General features: G+C 40.7%; 1 protein-coding gene across 1 annotated transcript in view; it reads left to right on the plus strand.

Moving 5' to 3' along the window:
* The window catches only part of LOC103895955 (macrophage mannose receptor 1), a 33941-nt gene extending 26622 nt beyond the window's left edge, over window positions 1-7319 (plus strand). The window contains exons 25-30 of the mRNA XM_009275706.2: window positions 803-968; window positions 1991-2143; window positions 2397-2513; window positions 3849-4016; window positions 5865-5906; window positions 6336-7319. Of these exons, the coding sequence (XP_009273981.1) occupies window positions 803-968; window positions 1991-2143; window positions 2397-2513; window positions 3849-4016; window positions 5865-5906; window positions 6336-6580 (891 nt within the window). The 3' untranslated portion in view covers window positions 6581-7319. The remainder of the gene's footprint in view (window positions 1-802; window positions 969-1990; window positions 2144-2396; window positions 2514-3848; window positions 4017-5864; window positions 5907-6335) is intronic.
* The last annotated feature ends 16216 nt before the right edge of the window (window positions 7320-23535 follow it).

The raw sequence follows: 23535 nt of genomic DNA on the forward strand, positions 1-23535 counted from the left end.
AGGAAAGCTGGCCGGGGGGGCCGCTGCTCGGGGACTGGCTGGGCATCGGTCAGCGGGTGGTGAGCAATTGCACTGTGCATCACTTGCTTTGTGTATTATTATTATTATTATCATATTATTATTATTATTATCATTTTATTTCAATTATTAAACTGTTTTTATCTCAACCCACGAGTTTTTCTCACTTGTGCTCTTCCAATTCTCTCCCCCATCCCACCGGGTGGGGGACACTGAGCGAGCGGCTGTGTGGTGCTCAGTTGCTGACTGAGGTTAAACCACGACACTATCACAAGCCCTGTTAGCATGGGTGGCAGAGGTCTGTGGTGTGTGACCCACGAAAAAGGTCATCAGTATTCCTCTCTCCAGTGGAACTTCTGCTTTTTCTATTTGCTTTCTAAATATACAGAGAAGCCTGTGTTAGAGGAATGCTGACAATAGTTTCTCTGCAATCTTTATTTGATCTGTATGTGTATGTGGACTCCTTTGATAAAATCTTCAACTGTATATTCACATTTGTTAGAGCAAGGCCCTTTGCCCATTTAGTGCATGAGTCAGATGGTGTGAATTGAATAACATAGGTTGTGTGCTAAATAAACATCTGTAGGACCACTGCCCTAACTGCTGTGGAGAGTAGAAGTCTGGACCAGACTGTTATGTGTTCATGACAGAGGACAAATTAATTTTGTGTGAGAAACCGTGATTCTGATTTTTACTGATTTTTACATACCTTCAAGTGCAATCTTAATGTTCTTTCAATCTAATTCTTGTATGTGACATAATCTTTATTGTCATTTGTTTTTAGGCTCGTGGCCATTACACATGGTCAGATAGAAGGAGGAGCAGATATCACAATTGGGCCAGTGGAGAACCAAATAAGAACACAGCCTGTGTCTATTTAGATTTGGATGGTTTTTGGAAGACAGCATCTTGCAACGAAACATTTTTATCTCTCTGTAAACAATCCGATGGTAAGTTGTGAATGGGAGAAATGTGATTTGAGAGGCTGGAACTTAAATTAATGGCTTTATTTGAATTTAGCTTTTCCACACATGCAAAGATTGTGATAGGTGGTGTATGCCTTGTGATAAACTATTGCTTTTGTTAAGGAAGAACTCCCAGACCAGTGTGTCTTGAGTGATTTCCAGACATTTCATTTCACAGGCCACTCAATACATGGACATCATAAAGACAACTGCAATATTTCATGCCACATGCAAGAGTTCTTTTCTGCATCCTTGTTTGTCAAGAACTGCAGAATTGATCAACTTTAGTCTAACTATAAATATATTAATGATATATTTTTACATTTAAAAGTATCTTTTGTAATGTTGGGAGATAAGAAACTTCTGTCAGCGTAGCAGCCGAATGGATTAATTTATATTTGTTAGAAGTGTAAGATCCTGGGAAGCTTCTGCTGAGATACTTTAGAGCTCAAATGTTGCACCTAATTTTCAAACACATTTTAAATTATATATGAAATTTATGATCTCTGCACCATACTTCACAGCAAATTTTATATTCATTTAAGATCTGCCTTGGCTTTAATCAGGCGATGCAATAGGCTACTCAGTCTACTTTTACATAGTTTAGGATGTCTGTACAAGGGCAGGTACATACAGCTTCTCTGACCAACCTTGCTACAAACTGGCTGGACGCAAGCCACTGGCTTGTGGTGGTGGTGTCAAGATCCTTTATGTATACTGACTCATTCCTTACTCTGTTTCACAAGTTTTAAGTAAAAATTGCCTTGCTGAAGACAATTGCAGTTAGACTGTGTAAGCCTTCTTTAGCAGATTGGAGAACCAGCTCCAACCAGTATACTTTACTACTAGTTACCATGTTTAGTTCAATCTTTTATCATTAGTTAAGTCTATGGGATATTCCTTTTCCTTGAATCACTGTCAAATTGGTAGGGCTGATGTGTGATGGAGGAGTACATGTTTCCCTTGGCTTTTAAGACCCCACTGAAACCTGCATGTCTTCTTAATAGAGTTAATCCCTAGTGAACCACCACAGCTTCCTGGAAAGTGTCCTGAACTGAAGCGTGGTAGATATTGGATTCCCTTCCGTGGTCATTGCTACTATGTTCACACCACTTCCGAGGAAAGCTGGCCTGATGCTTCCATGATGTGTATTCAAATGGGTAAGTGCCTTTTTTTATTAGGATATTTTACAGGTTGTTTGTGTGTTTGTTTTTTTAATCCAGAACCAAGAGATAATACATAGATGTGTGTGTATGTATATAAATTATAAGCTACAACTAATTTAATTATATTATCAAGCTTTTCTACTATATGAAAAAGCTGATCATGAAACATGTCATGATTGTTTACTGAGATAATTTCTAATGGAAAATCTTGCTGAAATTATATGTAATATTTAATTGATATTTTTAGGTGCTTCTCTGGTTTCCATAGAAGATTCAGCTGAAATGAACTTTCTTTTACTTTATTTGTCTCCACTTGCAAGTGACTTCAGAAAGTTTTGGATAGGATTGTTCAAAAATATTGATGGTAATTATTTCACAATGCATACTGAAATGAAAATAAATACTAAATAAACAGAGAGAATACTAGATAACACTAACATAAAAATAACACTAACATACTAAATACTAATACTAATATACTAAATATTAAATAAATATTCAGAGAGAAATCAACTGTTAAATGTTTAATAGCTTTTCTACTAAAATACTTAAAACATAAACCACCAAGAGGTCTACACTTTTTGTATCTTTACTGTAATTAGAGTATATTTCAGTCTGTAAAAGGTTCTAGCTTAGCACTGCAGTAGTTGATTAAAATGTTTCCTGTCACTTTTTTTTACTCAAATTGCTTGACATTTAACCAGTGTTAGTCTTTTAAGAAAAATGTTGTCTTGTAATTAAAAGCTGAGGCAGCCTTAAATTGAAATTTATTTCTAAACAACACAGGGGATAGCAGCTCATATAAGCTGCCTAGCAACATTTCTTAATCTAAATTTCAGGGTTTTTTCATAAACTTTTTGGTGGAACTTTTTATTTTCATCTAAAAATATTTCAGCTTTTTTTTTTTTTTAAACTGCAAATTTGATCCTGTTTTCTATATCCTTGTAATTCTGAAGCCTGTTTTTCATGGCAGACTTCGAGGGTACATCTCCAGAGTGAGTCTAGACTGGGCTGCAGTGAGTGGCCTTGGCCACAGCTGCCCAAGTCCCTGTCTCTCACCACCAGCAATGGCAGGCACCTTGTTGCATAGTGGGCCAGGTTCAGCTGTTCTAACTGAAAACTAACAGTACCCATATCCTGATAAGCTGCCATGAAAGCACACCCTGAGGGAGCAGAGATGGCAATTATTCCTGCCTGATGGGCCTCAGCAGGAGATGAGCAGGGAGTTGTTATTATTAAAGAGAGCTGATTCAATCTGCAAAGATAATTGATTAATCCAGCTCTAATAAAGCAGCTATTTACTGATCTTGGATACACACATAAAGAAAATCTCCTGAGCAACCTGGATCCTTGAACTGCAGAGCATGGCTTGCACAGGTGCTCTGCGTTTCTTAAGGCTCCCAGGCACAGATGAGTCCTGGGCACAGGCTGCAGCTAAAAGTCCTCGGGTAGCCTGGGCATGTCTTCCTTACATCACTGACAGCCACAGCCCTGAAAGCTAATGGAGTTAACTTTGTCTGTGAGCATTTACATTTGGTACACTCCCATCTGAATATCTCTGGCTGTTAAAAGAGTGAGAAATGAGCCCTCTGTGATGCTAATTTAATCAACTAATAAATTCCACATCCAGTGTTGTGCCCGGTAGACTGGAAATGATTCCCCACTTCATTCACTCACTAGGTAATACTTTTAATTTTAGGGGAATGGATATGGACAGACAGAAATGCGGTAGAATTTGTCAACTGGGAAAAAGAAGAGCCTACAGCAATTTTTGATGAACACTGTGTTGAGATGGATGTCTCAAGTGGAACCTGGAGCAACTATTACTGCTCTGTTGAGCAGAATTTTATTTGCAAAATCCCAAAAAGTAAGTACTGAATTTCTGTGCACTGGGTTATTTTAGAAGTAGTGGTTAATATACATCAAGCAAAACTGCTTATGCACTGGGTACGCTTTATGCATTGATGCTGACGCATGTGCATCTGCATCAAAGCCAAGAGTAACTTCTGTTAAGGACAATGAGAAATAATGTTGGAGAAGAACCTGAGTCACTGTTTCCTCCTCTCAGTTTAAAAGCATTGATTTCTTGGCATTTGCTGTACCCTGGGGTAGGGCAGAACATATCACCTGTTGAGAGTTTGGAGAAAATTCATAGTAATTATGGTTAGAGTGCTGCAAGGGGCAGTAGAAGATGAATGGATGACTAAACTAGTGCTGAGAGGAAAAGCAGACACTCTCCTGATAGCTAAGCTGAGGGGCAGAAGTGCAGAGTCACTGAGCTCCTGCAGAAAGAAGGTGGGTGCTTCACTGGTACTGCTGGTAGCAGTGAAGTGTGCTGGGATCTGCTGGATGAACAAGCAGAAAGTGTCAAGTAAGGGTGGGCGGTGGAGCCCAATTCATTTCTCTGCTGACAAAGGCATAGGGAGACATGCCAAGACAACCAAACAGCATAGTACATTTCATTTTTAATGGTTACCTGTGGCCCTGTAGTTTTTTGGATGTCAGCCAATGCAAAACCTGAATGTGTCACAGGCTGGGGTGAGTCCCACTTGTGTGCACAGCAGTGTTGCATAAAGCGTGAAGGATGTAAATCTGCACACATGCAGCTAGCGTGAGTCACTGTATACACATGGATTCGGCTGTGTTTGCACACATCAACTGGGAGACAGTATGAAATAGGCCAGATTTGCCATTGGCAAACAGATCCACTGCACAAATAGTGGAATGCAATCGATTGCATAGATGCAATGTGGAACCAATTGAGTCTCCTGCTTGTGGATCTCTACATGTCGGCAGGTTGGCAATGGAGTCATCCATGAGCTTTGTAGTGCCCACACAGCCAGTCCTGCAAGCAGTTAACTGAATCATACTCCCCAAGCAATGGAGGGAGGAAAAGGAAATTGCCTAAAAATACAGCTTAAATGCTGTTGAGTACAAATGTGCTTTTCACTTTTGCAAGTGTAAAAAATTGAGTTCTTCAGTGTGAAGCCTTACACTGTGGAAGTGTAAAAACTTTGAACATCTCTCTTCCCTACCAAAAAAAGTGTTCAAAACAATTAATAGTGAGACAATAGTTTGGTGTTTGGTTTTTTTTTTACAAATATTTTTAACAAGAATATTTGATGGATTCAGCCTGAATTGTCAGGAAAAATGTTTTCATATATTTTTCATGTCCATGTACTGTGTTCAGCTCTGGGGGCCCCAGCACAGGAAGGACATGGACCTACACAAGTGGGCCCAGGGGAGGGCCACGAAAATGATCAGGGGGCTGGAGCACCTCCCCTGTGAGGACAGGCTGAGAGAATTGGGGTTGTTTAGCCTAGTGAAGAGAAGGCTCTGGGGAGCAGAGCAGCCTTCCAGTACTTAAAGGGGGAAAAGTACTACAGGAAAGATGGGGAGGGGCTCTTTATCAGTGAGTGTAGTGATAGGACGAGGGGTAATGGTTTTAAACTGAAAGAGGGTAGATTTAGATTAGATATTAGGAAGAAATTCTTTACTGTGAGGGTGGTGAGGCACTGGAACAGGTTGCCCAGAGAAGTTGTGGATGCCCCCTCCCTGGAAGTGTTCAAGGCCAGGTTCGATAAGGCTTTGAGCAACCTGATCTAGTGGAAGGTATTTAAAATTTGATAGGAACGCAAACTAAAAATAAGTATTTATTTCGTCTTTGAATGGTTGCTTGCAAACTGTGTATAATAGATATTTTTTAATTTTAAAGTTATTGAAGTTGAGCCAACCCATGATTCACCTGTCAATAAAGGTAAGCTGGATTCTTATAAGCCCATTAAACAGAAATTTCAACAAGTTTATAGGCATTTATTATTTACAAGTGAAATTGCCTCCAGAAAAGTTTCATTTAAATACCCATTGAACTGTCATAGATGATTTTATTTTAAATCTGTTTAAAAGGAGAGCTCTTCTGTGAAACTGGATGTCTTACTGATTTTTTTTTTTTTTGCTTTACAAATGGTATACTGTAGTACAATATAATGCTCCTTTTAAAAGGAATATAGAAGAGATTGAGCCCAATTTTGCATTGTCCATCTGGAACATGCATCTATTTTAACTGCTATTATGGCTGTTCAGTACTTTTACAGTTCACTCAGGTGGTTTACTTACGGAGATGTTTGTTGTATGCAATAGCAGTCTCTGGCCATTTGTAGTAATAGTTCTGTTTTGTCTTTCACAGCATCAAAAAATGAAGCTGCTGCTTCATCTGCAAATAGTTTAGGTGGAATGATTGTTATACTGATCTTCCTTCTGCTATCAGGAACTGGCCTTACATGCTATTTCTTCTATAAAAAAAGACGTGATCGACAAACAATTACAGCCAGTTTTGACAATGCCATATACTGTGGTGATGCTGACTCTGGAACTCATGAATCAAATTGTCTTGTGACCAATATTGAACAAAATGAGCAGGCAACAGTTTAATAAGCAGGGTAATCTTGGGCCTGATTTTGAAAGGAATTAAAGTGCTGGAATACAAGAATTCTTAAGGCAAAGCAATTTTCTCCCATGGAAATTCTAGTTCATTTTGCACGGGATGCTTCTTGCTTTCTTTACTAGCAGGAACAAGCAATCTTGCAAGGCAGATCCAGAGATCTGCTCACAAACTGTAGTACCTGGGAGGACTGTTGAACATACATGTGGAGCTACACCGTGTAAGTGAACACTCAGGAGGTTCCAGTCTCTGCATGGGTCCAGCATCACCTTTAGGCACAAGAAGAACCATGCTCACCGCAGGCAACTGAGAACGTGAGAACGTGCTCCTTAGCATGCTCCAAAAAGTATATTCAGATCTGCAGGTATCCTGAAAATGCCACCCTGATCTCCAGCACAGACTGGCAGAATTGCACAGGTTGGACGGGACCTCCAAGCTCATCTGGTGAAGGTCCCTGCTCAAAGCAGGACCAGCTCCCTGCCTCAGCCAGGCAGCCTGGTTCTAAGTAAAAGTTCTTCTTAAACAGAACAATTTATCATAAAAGCAAAAATAACAGGAAGGAGGGATGGGATTATTAAATTTCTATACATGAATGAGCATCCACTTTTCCTAGTCTAGCATGTTCTTAAATGGCAGTAACGATTTGTCTTTACCATCTTGTGAAACAGTGTGTCTCATTGCTTCTTTATCCCTGACATTTGAAAGTTTACCCTAATAAACATCTAATGAAAGTGTTGTAATTTAAGACTACTTATGTGCTGTGCTGTACTGCTCTAGCAGTTTCTGAGACAGATTCTTATATATTTGATAGCTCTTGTCACGTCTCCTCTCCATATTTTCTGATAGCAACATTAGTTCTTCCCTTTTTACTTCACTGGCTACGTCTTCTAGGTCTCTAATCCTTTTTGCTGTTCCCTTCTAGACCCTGCTCTGTGGTATGTAGGTCCTTCTTGACAGTACATTGCATCAGTGGATAAGATATTTCAGGTGAGATCCTAACAACACTGAGCAGACCAAAAAGATCAATCCACCATTGTAACACTTGCCATAAAGGATCCTTCTGTCTGAATTGGTTCTACAGGATCTATAGGTTTGGATAGAGAAACGGTTACCAGAAAACAATAGGCCAAAGACAGGAAAGGTGCCTAATGAGAAGTTAGTTTGTGAAAGTTTCCAAGGACTGATAAGCTTTACAGACTAGTAGTCCTGTTGCGTCTGTGAGAACTGAACCAAAAGTTTGCTGGGACTGTACAAGGCTACCAGTGCACGTAAGTGTCAGCAGAGGATTGTATAACTTGGACCACATCCAAGACAGCAGCGGCTGCTATCTGATAATGAAGGGTATGACCCTCTGCGGGACTTTCCAAACATCTCCCGAGAATCCCCTGGAGTGCCAGTATGGCTCTCTGCAACGGAGTATACAGCTGGGATTCGTTTCCAAATATTGCTTCAACCAGGTAGCTGTGAGTGACTGCCTGTGAGTGAACTCTGCGAGTGAAGAAGTGAATGTGTTGTGTGAATAGTTATTTGCTATTTATTATAATAGCTTGATTCTATTAGTAATAACAGCTTAGTGAAAAAAAACTTGTTCTAAGAAATACTGGTTATGATCTGCATTTCCCCCCATCCTTATCCCCTGTCAGTGAAAAGGAATTTACAAGAAACTTTGGTTTGTACATCCCAGTATGATGCTTTTTCTTCTCAAAGTTTGTTTCCTCTCAGGTTTTGGATTCCAAATTCCTCTCCTGCAGCTAGATTTCTGAAGGAAAGCTGTGGCTGCCACTGTATTTCATACCAAATCCTAGCTAATAGACCTGCTCCAAGAATGCTCCTCAGATGAGTCAGATCTAGTACCTAGTTTAAAGACACTGCTTATATGGAGGTATGAAACAGGTGCTCATCGAGGTGCTTGGACACATACCCAGAAACAGATATGGGGGAAATTTAGTGCCAAAATCAAGCTTTTTGCCAGGCCTAGGAACCTTCAAGGTTAAGCTGCTGTAAACAGAGATTTGGGGGACCACAATTTGCCAATTTGTCCAGCTTCCACATGGATTCTGGATTTGGGCTTACGTGCAACATAATAGCATTTATAAAATGCCTCTCCACATAGGCAAGACGTGGAGACCTACTTTCTCAGTTGCTTGCCCTTTCTTTCTTTATATTAGGGTGGTATTTTAGAGAGAATGTCCTGCCTTTTCTCACCATTTTCATTATATCCCTAAATTGTAACTATAACATGGCTGAAAAAGTAATTGATTCTCAATTTGAACTTATTAGAATGTAAGAAGTAGTTACTGCCTTTAGGGAAGGAAAAGCTGTGGAAGAATTCACCATTGTAACTTTCTGTAATGTCAGACGGTGACACAGCCATGGCAGACAGATGTACAAAGAAGAATGGAACATCCTCCTCCTCCTAAAGAATACCAGTTTACAGGGAAACTATTTGCTAATATCGGTACCAGTAACTTGGAACAGAAAAGAAAATATTAGCTGCAGTTCCTTGGCTAAAGCAGGAATCTAAAAAGAAGTTTATGAACTGGAAGTGTTTAATTTTGTCATTTAAGTTTCTGAAACTAGGAGACTGAAAAAGGAAGTGAAGAGTAATCTGGAACAAAATGTAAGAAAGATCTATAAATACAAACAGAATAGATAGATAGTTGTGAAATGAACTTCAGGCCAGATTCCAATGGGCAAGAGCCAGATTTTCCGGGGCCAATAGGAAAGGTTTGAACTGCTCCATAAACGTAAAGTTGTCCTGATGTCACCGTATCCGGACGCAGGAACAGTTAGGGTTCATTTTGTCTCTTTTCATCCGTGTCCTTATCTGACATACCCAGCTTTCTCCCTTCTATGACATTCTGCAAGGCACAACTTTTAATTCACTATCTGTTAAATAATGATATCTAAAAGCATTTTAAGGATATGGTTAGTGGTTCTGGTTCCTCTGAGGAAATATTTGCTCTCATTTCAGGAGAATGCACACAGTGCAACCATTATACTGCCTTTTTATCCAGACTCTTGATCTAGACAGCTAGATGAAATTAATCTCACCTACTTTTAGAACTAGTTGACATAATTCTCCTTTATAGTCAAGAGTTAGGAATATACATGTAGGACTTGCAGTTGTTCCGTGGTCCACCAGAAGAGGTTAATGACGGGACAGAGGTTCTGGAGATAGGAAGAAATAATATTCAGTAATGGGAAGAATAGGGGTTCATGCAGTGAGAAACAAAGACTGAGGTTGGTAAGAGGATGGTACAAAAATACAGTGTGAGGTGTCCAAACAAAAGGAGATCAAAGCGAAAGGCCAAGAATTGGTCCAGAAGTGCTGACCATCCCTGGGAGAGCCAGGCAAGGCTGGGCCGGTCAGCAATCGGTCGGCGAAGCAGAGGTCTGGGAAATGCGGATGCTGCTGGGAGAAGTGCAGGGGCTTCAGGGGATGGTTGGTTCCTGCAGGAGGATAGGACTCCTGGTTATGGGGAAGCAATGGGGGGTGAGCATGCTTTGCATAGGAGAGAGCCAAGAGAAAAAGCCAGCTGAAGTGAACTGTTGCCCCAGGAGCCCAGCTGCGCTGTTCAGACCAGGGAAGAGGGCCCGTGTGTGGATGGGGAGGGAGTGGAGGGTATAAAATATTTGTATGTTTGTTCCTATTTGCACGGGTACTCTGTGTTCTTTGGAAAGGCCACAGCTGGGGATCAGGGAAGAAGACAGGCAGCCTTTCCTCCTTTCCCTGGCTCCTGATGTCTGTCATAGGGCAGAACCATCTAGAAAGATGAGGAGATGGTTTCTTCCTTGAGAGTGGTGAGTGTGCACAGGGTGGGGGGATGCTTTGGAGCATCGTGCTGGAGCGCAGAGGATGGGAAGGAAATCAGGGTTTTCCTAAGAGGAACAGAAAGTGGACTTGTGGGGAAGCCTCTGGGGTGATGGAAGGGAAGGGGTTTCTCCCAGAGAACTACAGAGGAACTGTATGGGCTGTTTTGCAACCCAAGAAGCCACTGAGAGAAAGCTTACAGGCAAGCACTTTCTCTGCAAAGATACTGTGGAAAGTGGAGACATTTGTTTTTAAAAAAACCTGTTAGAGAACAAAGAACACCCCTCTGGTGCCCTGGGACATGTTCAGTTTGAAGAAAAGGTGCCTGTAATTACACCTGCTGGATCTGGCCAGCTTGGGGTCTACTCTTGGGGGGGGTGGAGGGAAGCAAAAAAACCAGGAAGAAAAAAAGGTATATTGGGTGTACGATGCCTGTGATCAGTGCGGGGAGTGAGTGGGATGAATCAGCTGTCAAGAGGCAGGTGGAATAGTAGCGAGGCTTGATTACACATCTCCCATCTGCCCAAAGATTTCTCCTGCACCCCATGTTGCAAGAAGATTGTTTTTTATTACCGGGCAGTGGGAACAGCAGCCTTTTCTCCTGGTGATAGTGCTTTTAATTTCAGAGCTACCACATGGGATGGTGATTGTTGTTCAGCTGCTATGTGAAAGTAAGCTTCTCTTAAAGGCACAGTTTGCTGTGTACTCTGACTTAATGATACATTTAAGACCAAACAAAATTTAGGATCTGTTCAGAGTTAAATCTGTTTACAACAAATTTTTAACAGGAAATGGGAAAGGAGAAATGTGCAATCTCCACACATTGCAAAGATAACAAATGTCTGGGAAAGAAGAGAACATTTCACTTCTTGACTGATTATTTGTCAAAGCAGCTACATTTAGAGCACATAACAGGGAAGCTGTTCATTCTTAGTTGGATTAAAAATGAAAGGGAATTGATTATGCCACTAAAAACTGGTTTCATTATAATTACTTTACTGAAGATGTGAAATTTAATCATTTAAAAACTTAGCATAGTGACACAAAAGAGGGAAGGGATTTTAAATAAATGAGGAAGCTAGAAATAAGATAAAAAGGAAGGAAATCCTTAAATTTTGCATGAAAGCTATTTGCATTCAGCTAAAGAATCACAAGAGACAAGCACGTTCTATGAATTTTGTTCCTTTAACTATTTTCCATTGCTTCTTGTGCGCTTTTATAATTTGACTGAAATTGTACTGAATACTAGAATAATTTCAGTTTCAGAAGTTTAATATTTTATCGTAACTCACTGCAAATATTCATAAGGTGTTTTTTTGCTCAATTATTCATATGGTGTTTGATAGCTCAAACAATTAAAGTGTCATTCAGAGTGAATTTTGTAAACAATTTCTGCCTGTTCTCACACTTAGTGTGTCAACATAGATAAATTTTTCTATGGAAATGTCATCCATGATTGTAGAAATACTCAAAACTCAGCTGGAAAAGGTCCTGAGCAACCTTTGAAACAGTATATAGCTTTGAGGCCCTGCTTTGAGCAAGGGGTTCAATCAAATGACCTCCAGAGGTCTCTTCCAGTGAAAACTATTCTATAATTCTGTGGCCAGTAGTGGTATACAGGATTATGCTTTTAGGATGGTATACAGAATTATGCACTTTTGATGAGCTAAAGCCTGTGCTGTTGGAAAAAGTAAAGAAAGCGAGCAGAAAACGTGGCAGAGGCAGGGAGGAGGCATGGCCAACACCGTAGGAAGCAGCACCGCTCTCCTGGCTGCCTGACTGGTGGCCATATGGGCAGTGCTAGCACCCACGTCAGGCTTAAGCTTTCCACTAGCAGGAGATCAAAGCACAGATGCCACAAGCACCCTCCATCAATGTCATTTTTGTGGTGTCTGATCAGGTGCTACTAGCTTGAGAACTGTGGTTTATCCTCTCCCTGTCCTCATCCCCGTCCAGAAGTGGACCGATGTCACTCACTGTTCCTGCCAGCCTTGCAGAGTGCACTGGCAGGGACTGTACCAAAGGGAGCAAGAAGAAGACATGCTCCAGGACTACTCAGTCACAGCCATCATGTCCCTGTAGCAGCCCCCCATGCCATGCCGAACTAGAAAAGAGAAAGGGATAGGCTCTCCCTCCTAGCTGTAGGTGACCACAAAATAAGCTCTTAGATCCAAGAAAACCAGTGAGGCTGTTTGGTCCTCCTTCTCAGTAGGCATATGTGCCATATATGGCACAAGACCTGGGCCAGAGGAACTCCTACCGGGGTAGAGATGCCAGCAAACCAGCTGCTTGGGAGAGAGGTCAATAGCCTACTGCAAATAACATTAGAGAAGGGATGATAATGTGTCCCTGGCTGCTCAAGTCATTGTTGGGAATGGCAAGTCCCAGCAATAAGTTCAGTCCTGTACCCTGCCCTTTGAGGATGATGGCTTCTGCCTTGGGTTTGTAAGCCTAGCTTAGCTGATGAGGTGGTTTTGGCTAATCAAAAACCTTAAAGTTTACCTTAGGGGCTAATTACAATGCCCAAAGCAAAGGGAAGTGGTCAGTTATGACCAAAATTTCATATTTCTAATTCCTGCCTGAATACTATTTCTAAGTATTTCTTGGTACCTGTCAATATCCTCTAAAGCCCATATTAAGTCAGTAATTGGAGGAGTTGGGGGACAATTGCTGTTTGGAAAACAATATACACTGAAATTAATTTTAATGCAGCATATTTTTATACAGCTGAAACTCAGGTATAGAGTCCTATTTATTGTCAAAACCCAGCAGTTCCATCCATTAATTTTTAAACACACTTGGAAAAAATCCATTATCCTGAATAGATTTCTAAACTTCATCCAAGTCTGCTTGAAATGGTCTACAGACTGGCATCTGAAGTGTCCTGAAGTGACAAAGAACAGCAGAAAGGGCTGACTGAAAGTGTTTATATGACCTGCCTTCTGTGAGACATTTTCTCCAGCTGTGGCAACATGGATCCCTGCAGAGCCCTATCAGGCCTACGCAACAGAATTGACAGGGATGTCTACTTCAATTAAGCTAGTAACTTTGGCTTTTATCACAATTCAAGAAGAGCTCTACTGGGTCATATCAAAGGTTTGTTTAGCCTAGCATCCTGTCCCTGATGGTGTCCAAAAACAGGTGCTTAATGAAGAGCACAAGACTTGGTAAACATCAAGTGGTAGCTCCTTATTTGCCTCTCGTGGCCTCAATATCTGCAGCTCAGGGATTTCCTGAGCCAGAAGTGGTGTTTTTGCATTCATCTGTATATAGAAATTAGCATGCAATTAACCTTGGGTTTGAATTTTACACTACTCTAGCAACTCCACAGTAAGTCCTCAAATAGACAAATTTTAATGTGCAATAAATGTGATGTGATTTACTCTGATTTGCGTGGAATAGGAAAAAAAAATCTACATAGAGACTTATCAACAGGTTAGCTAATACACTCAGTCTGTACTGCTACAAAATTTTCCTATATAAATAAGCCCCCAGAAAGCCAGCAGAGAAATAGAAGATAATTTTAATATAATATAATATATAACAAATAAAGTATTTAGTATTTCTTCAGCATGCTTACTTCTTTTTTCTTCCTATTGAATCCCTTTGGATGTTCTGATACTTCACATGTATCAAGACAATTTCTGACAGCACTCCACTGTGTTTTTCTTACCATTTCAAAATTTTAATTTCTTTTCTGACAAATTTATCCTATTAAATGCCACACAGCAGAGTGAACTTAGGGCAGTGTAGCATAACTTACAAAGTGTCAAAATATGAAAAGATTTTCTAGTGGTCTGTACATCAGAGGGCAGAGATCTGGCGTCCTTGAAGAGATATATTGTTTTTTTTCCTCAGAGTTAAAGACATTCTATAATCCTGCTTAATTCCTGTTCTCATGCCAACACAGCTTGACTCATAATTTTTCAATTGATGACTTCTAAAAGAAAGCGTCTTTGAAGAAAAATATACTTCTCTTTTTTTGTAAGTAACCTGATGGTAGACTATTCTGGTTTAGTTCAGAGAACTAAAAAGGTGATTCACACCTTTCCATGAAGAACAGTGGTAGCTCTGTGTATGTATTATTCTTTACTATTGCTTTCATTAAAGGAAACTTTCTCTGGTCAGTCTTTCCTTGCATAGGAATCTTCAATTTTGCATTTCATTTCACAAGCCAGTTACTGCATCTTCTTTATAATGTTCATTCTGCATTTTAGTTTATGGATGTTTCCTGCCGTCCCTCTGTGCCCCAGTGTTTGGGCTTCGTCAGGAAATGTACGTGCCCAGAAAGTGCAGGACTGAACCTCTTCTAAATATTGGTGAAAATAGTCCTCATACATTTTTATATGTAAAAATACCTGAAATGAAACAGCCACATTCATGCCAGTGTGAGTAATAAATACAGTTACTGACAAAGAATAAGAATGGCAGAAATCTGGAATCATATCTAGAAGAGCCAGCCTGTTTTGTGAATTTGTCTGTAGATAACATGAGCTAAAGATCTCGTACCGCTGGTAATGCTTTAGGAAAAGTCCTGTGATTGCTGAAAAAGGGCCAGAGATAGTAGTGAAAGAAAGTAATTCCTTACCCTATGCTTTAAAGTATTCTTGTGATTTTTACTGTGTTTCAGGGAAAGCTAGCTGTCCGTTTAAGTCATGGTCTGCTCTTGATTAGTGGGTGAGTGACTTTGCTGTAGCTCTGAGTCTGCCAACGAGACCAGGCACAGACATTCACAGCCCCTTCAGACGCAGAGCAGGTGTGAGGCATGGCTCACATGGCTCTCTGGCACCTTTCTCACCGTTTAAAGCAGATCAGCCTGGGCACGAGGCTTCGGCTTGCAGACAGGAGTGAGGTGATGCCAGACCAGCTCAGATCGCTGGCTCTGGCACGTAGGCTACCAGCAGCTTCCCTCACGTGCTGCCACCCTTAAGAGCTGCAGCCTTTTTTATTTACCACTGAGTGGAGTCCTTATCAAGACTGCAGATGTGCAAGGCTTGATTCTCCAATCTGCTGCATGACATTTTGCTCAGAGCAGCTTGGCAGTGAAGCTGTGCCTGGCATCGCAGCCAGACGGTCCAGGTCATGGGTGAGTGCAGGGCTCATCAATAGGGTACCACAAATACAGGATTACCTTTTTGGGCACTGTTGTCAAATCCATGGTTTCTACTAATGGTTTAATACAGGCATTTTTTTATTTAGCAACTAAGAGGCCTGTTTATAAAAGAATATTAGTTTCAAAATACATGTATCTTTACTCATTATAGTTCACTGGCACTTGCTTTGGACAATGTCCTGTATCAGATACTCACCCTGGATCTCTTCCTGTGGCCGTGATTACTACATTAACCCACTTGGAAAACTGGCTTGATGCTCCCATATACTTAACTCCTATGGTCAATTAGATGAGTGCTTCCAGTAGTAAAAGTTGCAGCTGGTATTCTAAATCAGGGTCCAAAGCAGATATGAGGCTCCAAGCAATTGGGCTCCCATGTCCTCAGGAAATTAATTATAGCGTCAGCGTGAAAAAAAAACCAACAACAAAACAAACCAAAGAAATCAATTGAGAAAAGAAAGTAAGGAGGCAGAAGTTGAAAGCAATGTTTTCCTCCTCTTCATGTTTCTGAGTGGCTGTGGGTACATGTTGTTTGTCATCCTGCGGTCACTTATCTTCTGTCTCCCAGTATCAGATTCCCTCCCAAGACTGCTATCTACCTCTCAGTCCTCTGCTTCTTGTTAGTATCTTAACCCCTGCACATTTCTTGCCAATTCCCTGTTTTCCTCAATCTCTTCATGGTGAGACTGATGTGCAGGGACCATTAGTTGCTGGTCTCTGCAACAGCAAATTGCAGTGGAGGAGCACACGTGGATCCAGTCTCTTCCTTCACATCATTCCTGTCTGTGCAAAGAGACAGAGGCAACAGAGGAGAGAAAAGGACAGAGGTGCTTCACCTGGTATGTGAAGAAAAGTAGGTGGTGATGCTGCACATGGGGTGAAGCAGTTATCCAGCCATTCTAGTTTGTACGCAGGAGCAGTATCATTCATAGATACTCAAAATGTAAAGTTCAGCAAGGCAATTGCAAAAATAACAATTATAATTCCTAACATACAGCATCTGTGCAAATCTGTTGTGGTGCTGGAAATGTCAAGTTCTTAGCTGATAGAACTGCATTTTACTTCAGAGTCTTATAAAAGCAATCAGTATGTAAAGCTTCAGTACACAGACACACTGTGTTCTCGTACTGGGATGAGTCACTTCCATGTCACACTAGCTGTATTGTGAAATGTGTCACTTCAGATTTATAAGCTTCAAAAATATCTAATTTTGAATTTAGGAGGGATTTCAATCATGCTTGAATAAACATATTCTCTTTTGTTCTGGGTGCCACTGAAAGGAAAGTGCAAATAGAGTTTCTTCTAATGCTAAAGTAAGCAATAGAAGGCATGACATAACTTAAAGGTTAAAGATCTTAGAATTTTATATATCCTGTGAATAGGAACCTTTTATCATATACATAATAGAAATAGGGAACTGAGAAGGTCCTGCCCAAAGGCAGTGTCAGCTAAAACTAAGCAGCTGCTGACAGATAGAACCTCTTACAAAGTTTCCAACAGTGATGACGATTTCACCCCTCCCTTGGGCAACCTACTCAAAGCTTCTGTACTAATAATGTCAGTGTGCTTTGCAATGTTGCCAGCTCCTCAGGACAGCTGGGCTAGAGCGGTCCACATCTGTGCTAGTAATAAGCTTTTGGTTGCTCCAGAACAGGCTGGTGGTGGCTGTCTTCAAACTGCTTCATGGGAATGGTCCCTCGAATGCTGGACATGCCAAACTGGACCTAGAAATCCCCTTGGGGCCTCACATCGCTGGCATGGGTGAAGCACACATGCCTGCATCCATTTACAGGATAGACAGCTCTGCAATAACGCCTCTTCCTGAGCACTGTTTAATTTAAATTCATTTGCCAAGTTTTAATAATTTATTAAGTACACCTTTTGCCATTATCTGAGCTGTTAACATACAGAATAGCACCAAATCTTTCCATAAACCCCTCGTCAGTACACCTCCAGTTCAACATAAACTGTTAATTACTGCTCTTTCCTTAGGGATTGACTATGATTCCTTACTATCTAGTTATCCTTTCATGATTAACAAATAGTACCATTTTTTCTACTACCTTTCCAGGAATTCAGTTTAGTCTGCCTGGCTTATAATTCCTTGGTTCCTCTTTTTTCTCATACTGTTTGTTGTTTTCTGATATGCTCAAACCCTGTCTAGCTTTCATCAGTCTTTACTGAGAATCGTAAATCTCTCCAAGTACTCCAGCCAGTCTCTAAGTGTTAAGACTAACCAAATTAATCTTCTTTTTTAAAAAAGCTATATATAGTAGATGAAAATAATGTATGGGGTTGTGCTGCAGCCCAAACATCACATTTGGTTTTGATCTTTAATCTGTACTGTTGTTTTATGCAAAGTTGGGCAGAACTTGTGCAGAACTAATCGATGCTCATGGTATAGGAAATGATCTTGCAAATATTTGCTCGTCTTCTGTTGTTTACATGCCTCCTAATGAAGCGTCTGACAAAATGTTACTGAAATGAAGAGCGTAATTTAAACAGTGCATGCATATGTTTTGGTATGAAGAATTAAGCTCACGAATGCAGTGACACTGCCTCATGTAAAATAACAAGGAAAATGTATTCTGCACTGAAGCTTTCCAGACCAGACTTATGTTTGATAGACTGTGATGCTGCCAAGAAAAAGAGCGAGATTACTAAAAATGTGGGCAGGAGCCCAAACTCATTTTAAATGCACATTGGCTTCATAAATATGGAAATTCAGCTAAGTTAAGAGCACTCTGTACATGCACTGATATGAACAGCATCCACAAAAGTGTACTTTGATGGATGATATGCCTACTTAGATGAATGTTTAGAGGTCAGTGTTAAATGAAGAAGGCACGACATTGGCTGCAGAGAATATGGCCTTGGAGAGTACTTCAGCTGGGAGCTGGCTGTGACTTGAATTTGAAGTTTTGACCAAGGCTTACCAGCTTTCTAGAGGTAGTTCAGATCATCCTAGCAGTTTTTAATGCTGTGTATCGTGACATGATGTCTTGTATCTGAGGAGCTGAAAACATTTTTCTACATGTCAGGGAGAATTCACACCACCATCATTTTGTGCAGATGTAAAAGTTAGAGGATGTATGGTTTGATTGGAAAGGAGGAGGGCCTGATAGGTTGCACAAGGGTAGAGCTGGGAACAGAATCACTAACCTTTAACTTTTTCTGTGTCCGGAAATGTTGAAAATCAGGGCAGGTTTGGGCAGTGCAAAATTTTCTTACTCACCATAGAGATTCTGGTTTTGTCCATGGAAATGACCAGCTCCTTTCACAGCTGTCTGTCAAATGGATGTTTCTACATGCAGCTTGTTCCTACCTTCTTAATTATTTTTCACATCCTATTCCACCCTTTTAACATTCATTAGTTGCAGAGATAGGAATGGCAAGATTTGGCTTTGTGGGTTCCTAAGTTTCCTCTTTCTCTGTCTATGCTTTAGTGAAGAAATTGCTAGGTTTTGGTTAATAATGCAAAGGAGCACCTGGTAAATTTTTTTTACATTAGATAATTCCCCAGGCTATTAATACCAGTGGGTGTAATCCAGTCTTCCTGTCTGAAATGTCCAGGTTGAGCACCTTTTTCTCAATTTTCTCACTTTTTCTCAGATTTCTTTTTAGCAGAGAGCTATGTAGTATATTGGGTACTTCTCCCTCTCTCTACATTTTGCTTGGGATATATATCCCCAGAAAACAGCTTGGTACATTTATGGTAGGTGTTTACCTCTTCCCTGAGAAGGCAGGACTCAACAAGAAGCTTTAGATGCCTTCAGCATTTTGTGCTCTGGTCTGCTGAATTCTTTTTTAAGATGGGTACATGGTGCTAGCAGCGGCTGCAGATTACTGACTGTCTTGTTTGTAACAGTCAAGGTGTTTGTGGAAGACCAGCAGTGGGTAAAAGGAGTTGAATCTAAAACCTTCAAAGTTCCCTAAATGTGGTGCCTGGCTTATCTTAGGTGAGGACACTCTCCACCCCTCTTTTTGTGTCCACGCAGCCAGGAGTAGGTGAGTCAGAGAGAGAAGAGGCAAGAGGGAGCCTGGTCTAACTGCATCTCCATGGCTGGTGGCTGGGCTAAAGCAGACTTGGAGCCCTGGCCTCAGCTCCCTGCGGCACACGTGGTTTGCATTGTCAGCACAAACTAGACAAACAAACTTGTCCTGCAAACAGGATCTGAACCATAAATCCCAACCATGACCATCACCCCTGTAGCTCTTTTCAAGCTCATTAGTGGAGCTCAGATGACTGTCTGCCTAAATATGGATTACTTTAGGCAAACGATAGGTGCCTTTCTCTCCAAAACAGGCAATTCTGCACAAATGGTGCGACCAAAGTAGTGTGCCCAGGGCATGTTCAGGCTAAGTAAGGTGATAGCTTCAGGATTAGGCTGTCCTGAGAAGTAGGTAAACAACCGATGACTGAGCCTTAGCCAAACCACTTTCTGCTCCCATAGAGTTATAAATTCAAACCCCCAAAAGAAATAAAAGAAGAACAAATTGCATTGCAGTGATATTACAATGCTCAGACTATGCCTGGAAGAGCTGTGATAGATTTGGATGCCCTTCATAACAAAGAAATCTGGAAACTATTTCAGATTAAAGCCAGCCTTTAGAGCTGTTCACAGAGCTCCTTTTACTCTTTATTTGAACTACTGTGTGTAACTTCCCAGAAAAAAAAAAAGAAACTGAGCCCTACAGATCTTTTTATAGTTTTGTTGTGAAGAGATTCCCTTGGTAACAGTCCATGTGAACGTCTGCTCTCTCTATCTCCTTCTGTGCTGTTAATTATGAAATTTCCTTCCTCTTTCAGAAAATAGGTTTGATACAATTGTATTTGGAAGGTGTGTGAGGAGGGGAAGAACTACAGTGTCTTCCTTGCCAGTCGATGTAAAGAGATTTTGGTTACTACATACCTCCCACCCCCGTAGAGACTGACAGGCAGGTTAGGCTGTGAATCGGTGTTGGGGAGCTGGCATTAGGACATTTTTCAGATGTGATATTTTTCACACACCCTTATTAGCCATATTTAAAATCATGTTCTGGACCTCACTAATCCACAGGTAACGGGGGAAGAAAACAGTCTTAAATACATTTTCTGCCAACCTTTCTGCTTCAATATGCTTCTCTTAAATATTCAAGTCATACCATTTAGGTATGGTAGGGAATTAACATAAAGAAAGGGATTAAAAAGGTGTAGAAAATTATCATAGAATCATAGAATATCTCGAGTTGGAATGGACCCATAAGAATCATCAAGTCCAACTCCCTGCTCCTCACAGGACTACCTAACACTAAACCATATGACTAAGAGCATCGTCCAGATGCTCCTTGAAGTATTAGCCCGTGGAAAATATTTTGAAGCCTTTCTTTCTGGACAGTGGTATATGGGTTTTTTTATAAGGAAGGAAACAGTGATAAAGCAAAGGAAGAAAACAATGACTCATCATAGAGATAATATAAAGAACAGGCATTTTTCCAGTTATTTTTATAACTATATACTGTTATCCAGGAAGTATGGCTGGACTACTTATTTTTTTCTTACACAAGCTGTTATTTAAACAATAGTCCAGAGTTGCATGTTGATTATTTCCAATGATTACTGAGGGTCAGTTAATGAGAAGCAGTTGAAGGGTAGTACAAAAGGTTGATGAGTGTATCTGTAAATCAGCAGTCATGGAGCATACATTGGTCTGCTGTACCTCAGCTAAAATATTGAGGTTGAAATGCTCTTGGGTCATCAGGCAGGGCTAGGCAACGTCTGCAGCTGTGACATGCATCCTTGGGTGCAGTCTCCCAGATGGGGGCCTTCCTTCCCTCGAATGTGGCACCTGTGGCCCTGTCACTGGAAACAAGTGCTGAGACCTCCTGGTGCTCACTCAGACGTCTATCAGGATGGTGATGACTTCGGCTCTGCAGTTTACTCTCTCGTTTTAGCATGCTAGTCTCATTTTAACACCCCATTCTCTTATTGTGAAAAATAAGAGAAATTTTCAAGCAGTCAGCTGCTGCTTCTCTCCAAGGAAAGCTTGGCTAGGTCTCACCATCCCTTGCGAGTCCAAGACTGATGTTACATGGTGGACCTAGAGATTTGCCCTTCACACCAGAGCTTTTCAGCCCTGACCCCCACCTCCCACCCGCTCTGGGTCTAGTTTGACCTTGTTATGAGCTGCTTCAGTGCATTACAGGAAAAAGGACTACATCTCTGCTGTCTTAGTGTACTGAAACGGCTCTGTACAGAAGCAGGCAGACCCAGTGCCAGCTCCAGGGTGAGGGTGGCCCTGCCCAGCTGGGCCCAGGACACAGAGAGGCCACTGCAGGCCCTGGGGGAACTGACTCAGGCTGTCAGTGAATCTCAGCCTGAAATCTCCTCTCCTTCACCCTTCACTTCTCTCTTGCTCATATTGCAAAGGGTGACTGAGTTTTATTTTTCACCAAATTTTCTGCTTTTTAAATTGAGCCTGTGTCCCTTTGGTTATATGATTGGGCTGAGGAACTACAGACCCTTTTTCCCCTCCTCTAAACTAGGGTAGCATTAGTGCCTCATGGGGCTGGTAAAGCAGCTGAGAGGCCACCGAAGTGGACAGGCCACCTGTGACAACTTCTCAGCGGCAGTCACTCATCCATTGTCATCCTCTTCCCCAGTGTCCCACAAGTGCCCAAGACTTGCTTGTATTGAAGACTTGCATTAACACAGAAGTTAAGCGTTACATCGGTTTAAGGTTGCAAATCAATGCCACAATTATATTTCTTTTCATGAGCATATGTGAATGTTGAACTGAAACCTGGAAAATATTTCTTAATTTCTAGAGATAGAAAGGTAAATTGGAAAACCGTGAAGACTGCTCTTGGTGAAGGAGAGACAAGTGAGTGTTGTAGTTTCTGACAACTATCCTATTTAGTTTTTCAAAAGTCTCTCACTAAATAATCTGCCCAAGTACTTAATGATACTATTAAGAAGTTTTTTCCTGGTACCTAATTCTCCCTTGCTAAACTGATTCCATTGTTTCTTTTCCTGTATTTCTTGTCCTTTTCCGAGTAGATATGTAGGATAATTTATGACCTTCCTTCATGCAGCAACATTTCACATCTTTGCAGACTATTATCATGTCCTGCTCCAGTCTCCCCTCCTGTGGACTGAGTTCTTCCAGCATTTCCTCAGAGGTCATGTAATTCTTCTGCATCTTTCTGGGATTCTGGTATTCCTTTAAAGGAGAAAAATTAGCAGGTTTGACATTATTTGCACTTCAAAAGTCTTCTCCCTCTTTTGAAAGTTTTTTTTGTTACAAAAAGAAAACAAATTCCTAAAAGGCACAGATAGGAAAGAGTCTTTTTAGTTTGTATAGCAGAAATAAGAGAGGAACCTTAAACACAGAAGACCACATATGATTTTATGGATGGAATAATAAATTGACAACATAATGAATTAAGCTGTTAATCTGGAGTATGCTTAGGCAGGGCCTAAAGATGTTTTAGCCTCAGCTGTTCCTACAAATTGTTTATGAAATGAGGCTGGGCTGATGCTGAACACTTCAAGAAGTGAGGATCTGATAATGATCCAGTGGCTTCCTGTGTCAAATGTGTAAATGTACATCTTAGTCAACAGAATCTGTTACTCAAAGCGTGTTTTGGGGTATATCACCTCACAGAGTTCAAAAGGTAATATATAAATTAGATGGTCCTATCAGATAAAGAGAATTTTTTGGTCTGAAACATGTTTCCTCCACTCCTGCTCAAGGTGAGATCACTGATGATTGTTAATTGCACCTGCCAAACCTCAGAGTTAGATGAAAGATAAGAACATTGTCAGGATTTTTACTTTAGTAAAATGCTTTCTTGAACTGAGCAATCATGTTACATTTACATCTTATTCTTGCTGTGCAAGCATACAATGTATGCTTGATAATTGTTAAAAATTGCTAAAAATAAGATCATTAGCTAAGTAGGTATTAAAGGAACATCTTTTCATATCAGTCAAAATTCAATGCTATTTCTCATGATCTTTTTATTGAATTATGAGA

This window comes from Aptenodytes forsteri, unplaced genomic scaffold (genome assembly GCF_000699145.1).
Source record: "Aptenodytes forsteri isolate BGI_AS27 unplaced genomic scaffold, ASM69914v1 Scaffold172, whole genome shotgun sequence".
Taxonomy (NCBI): Eukaryota; Metazoa; Chordata; class Aves; order Sphenisciformes; family Spheniscidae; genus Aptenodytes; species Aptenodytes forsteri.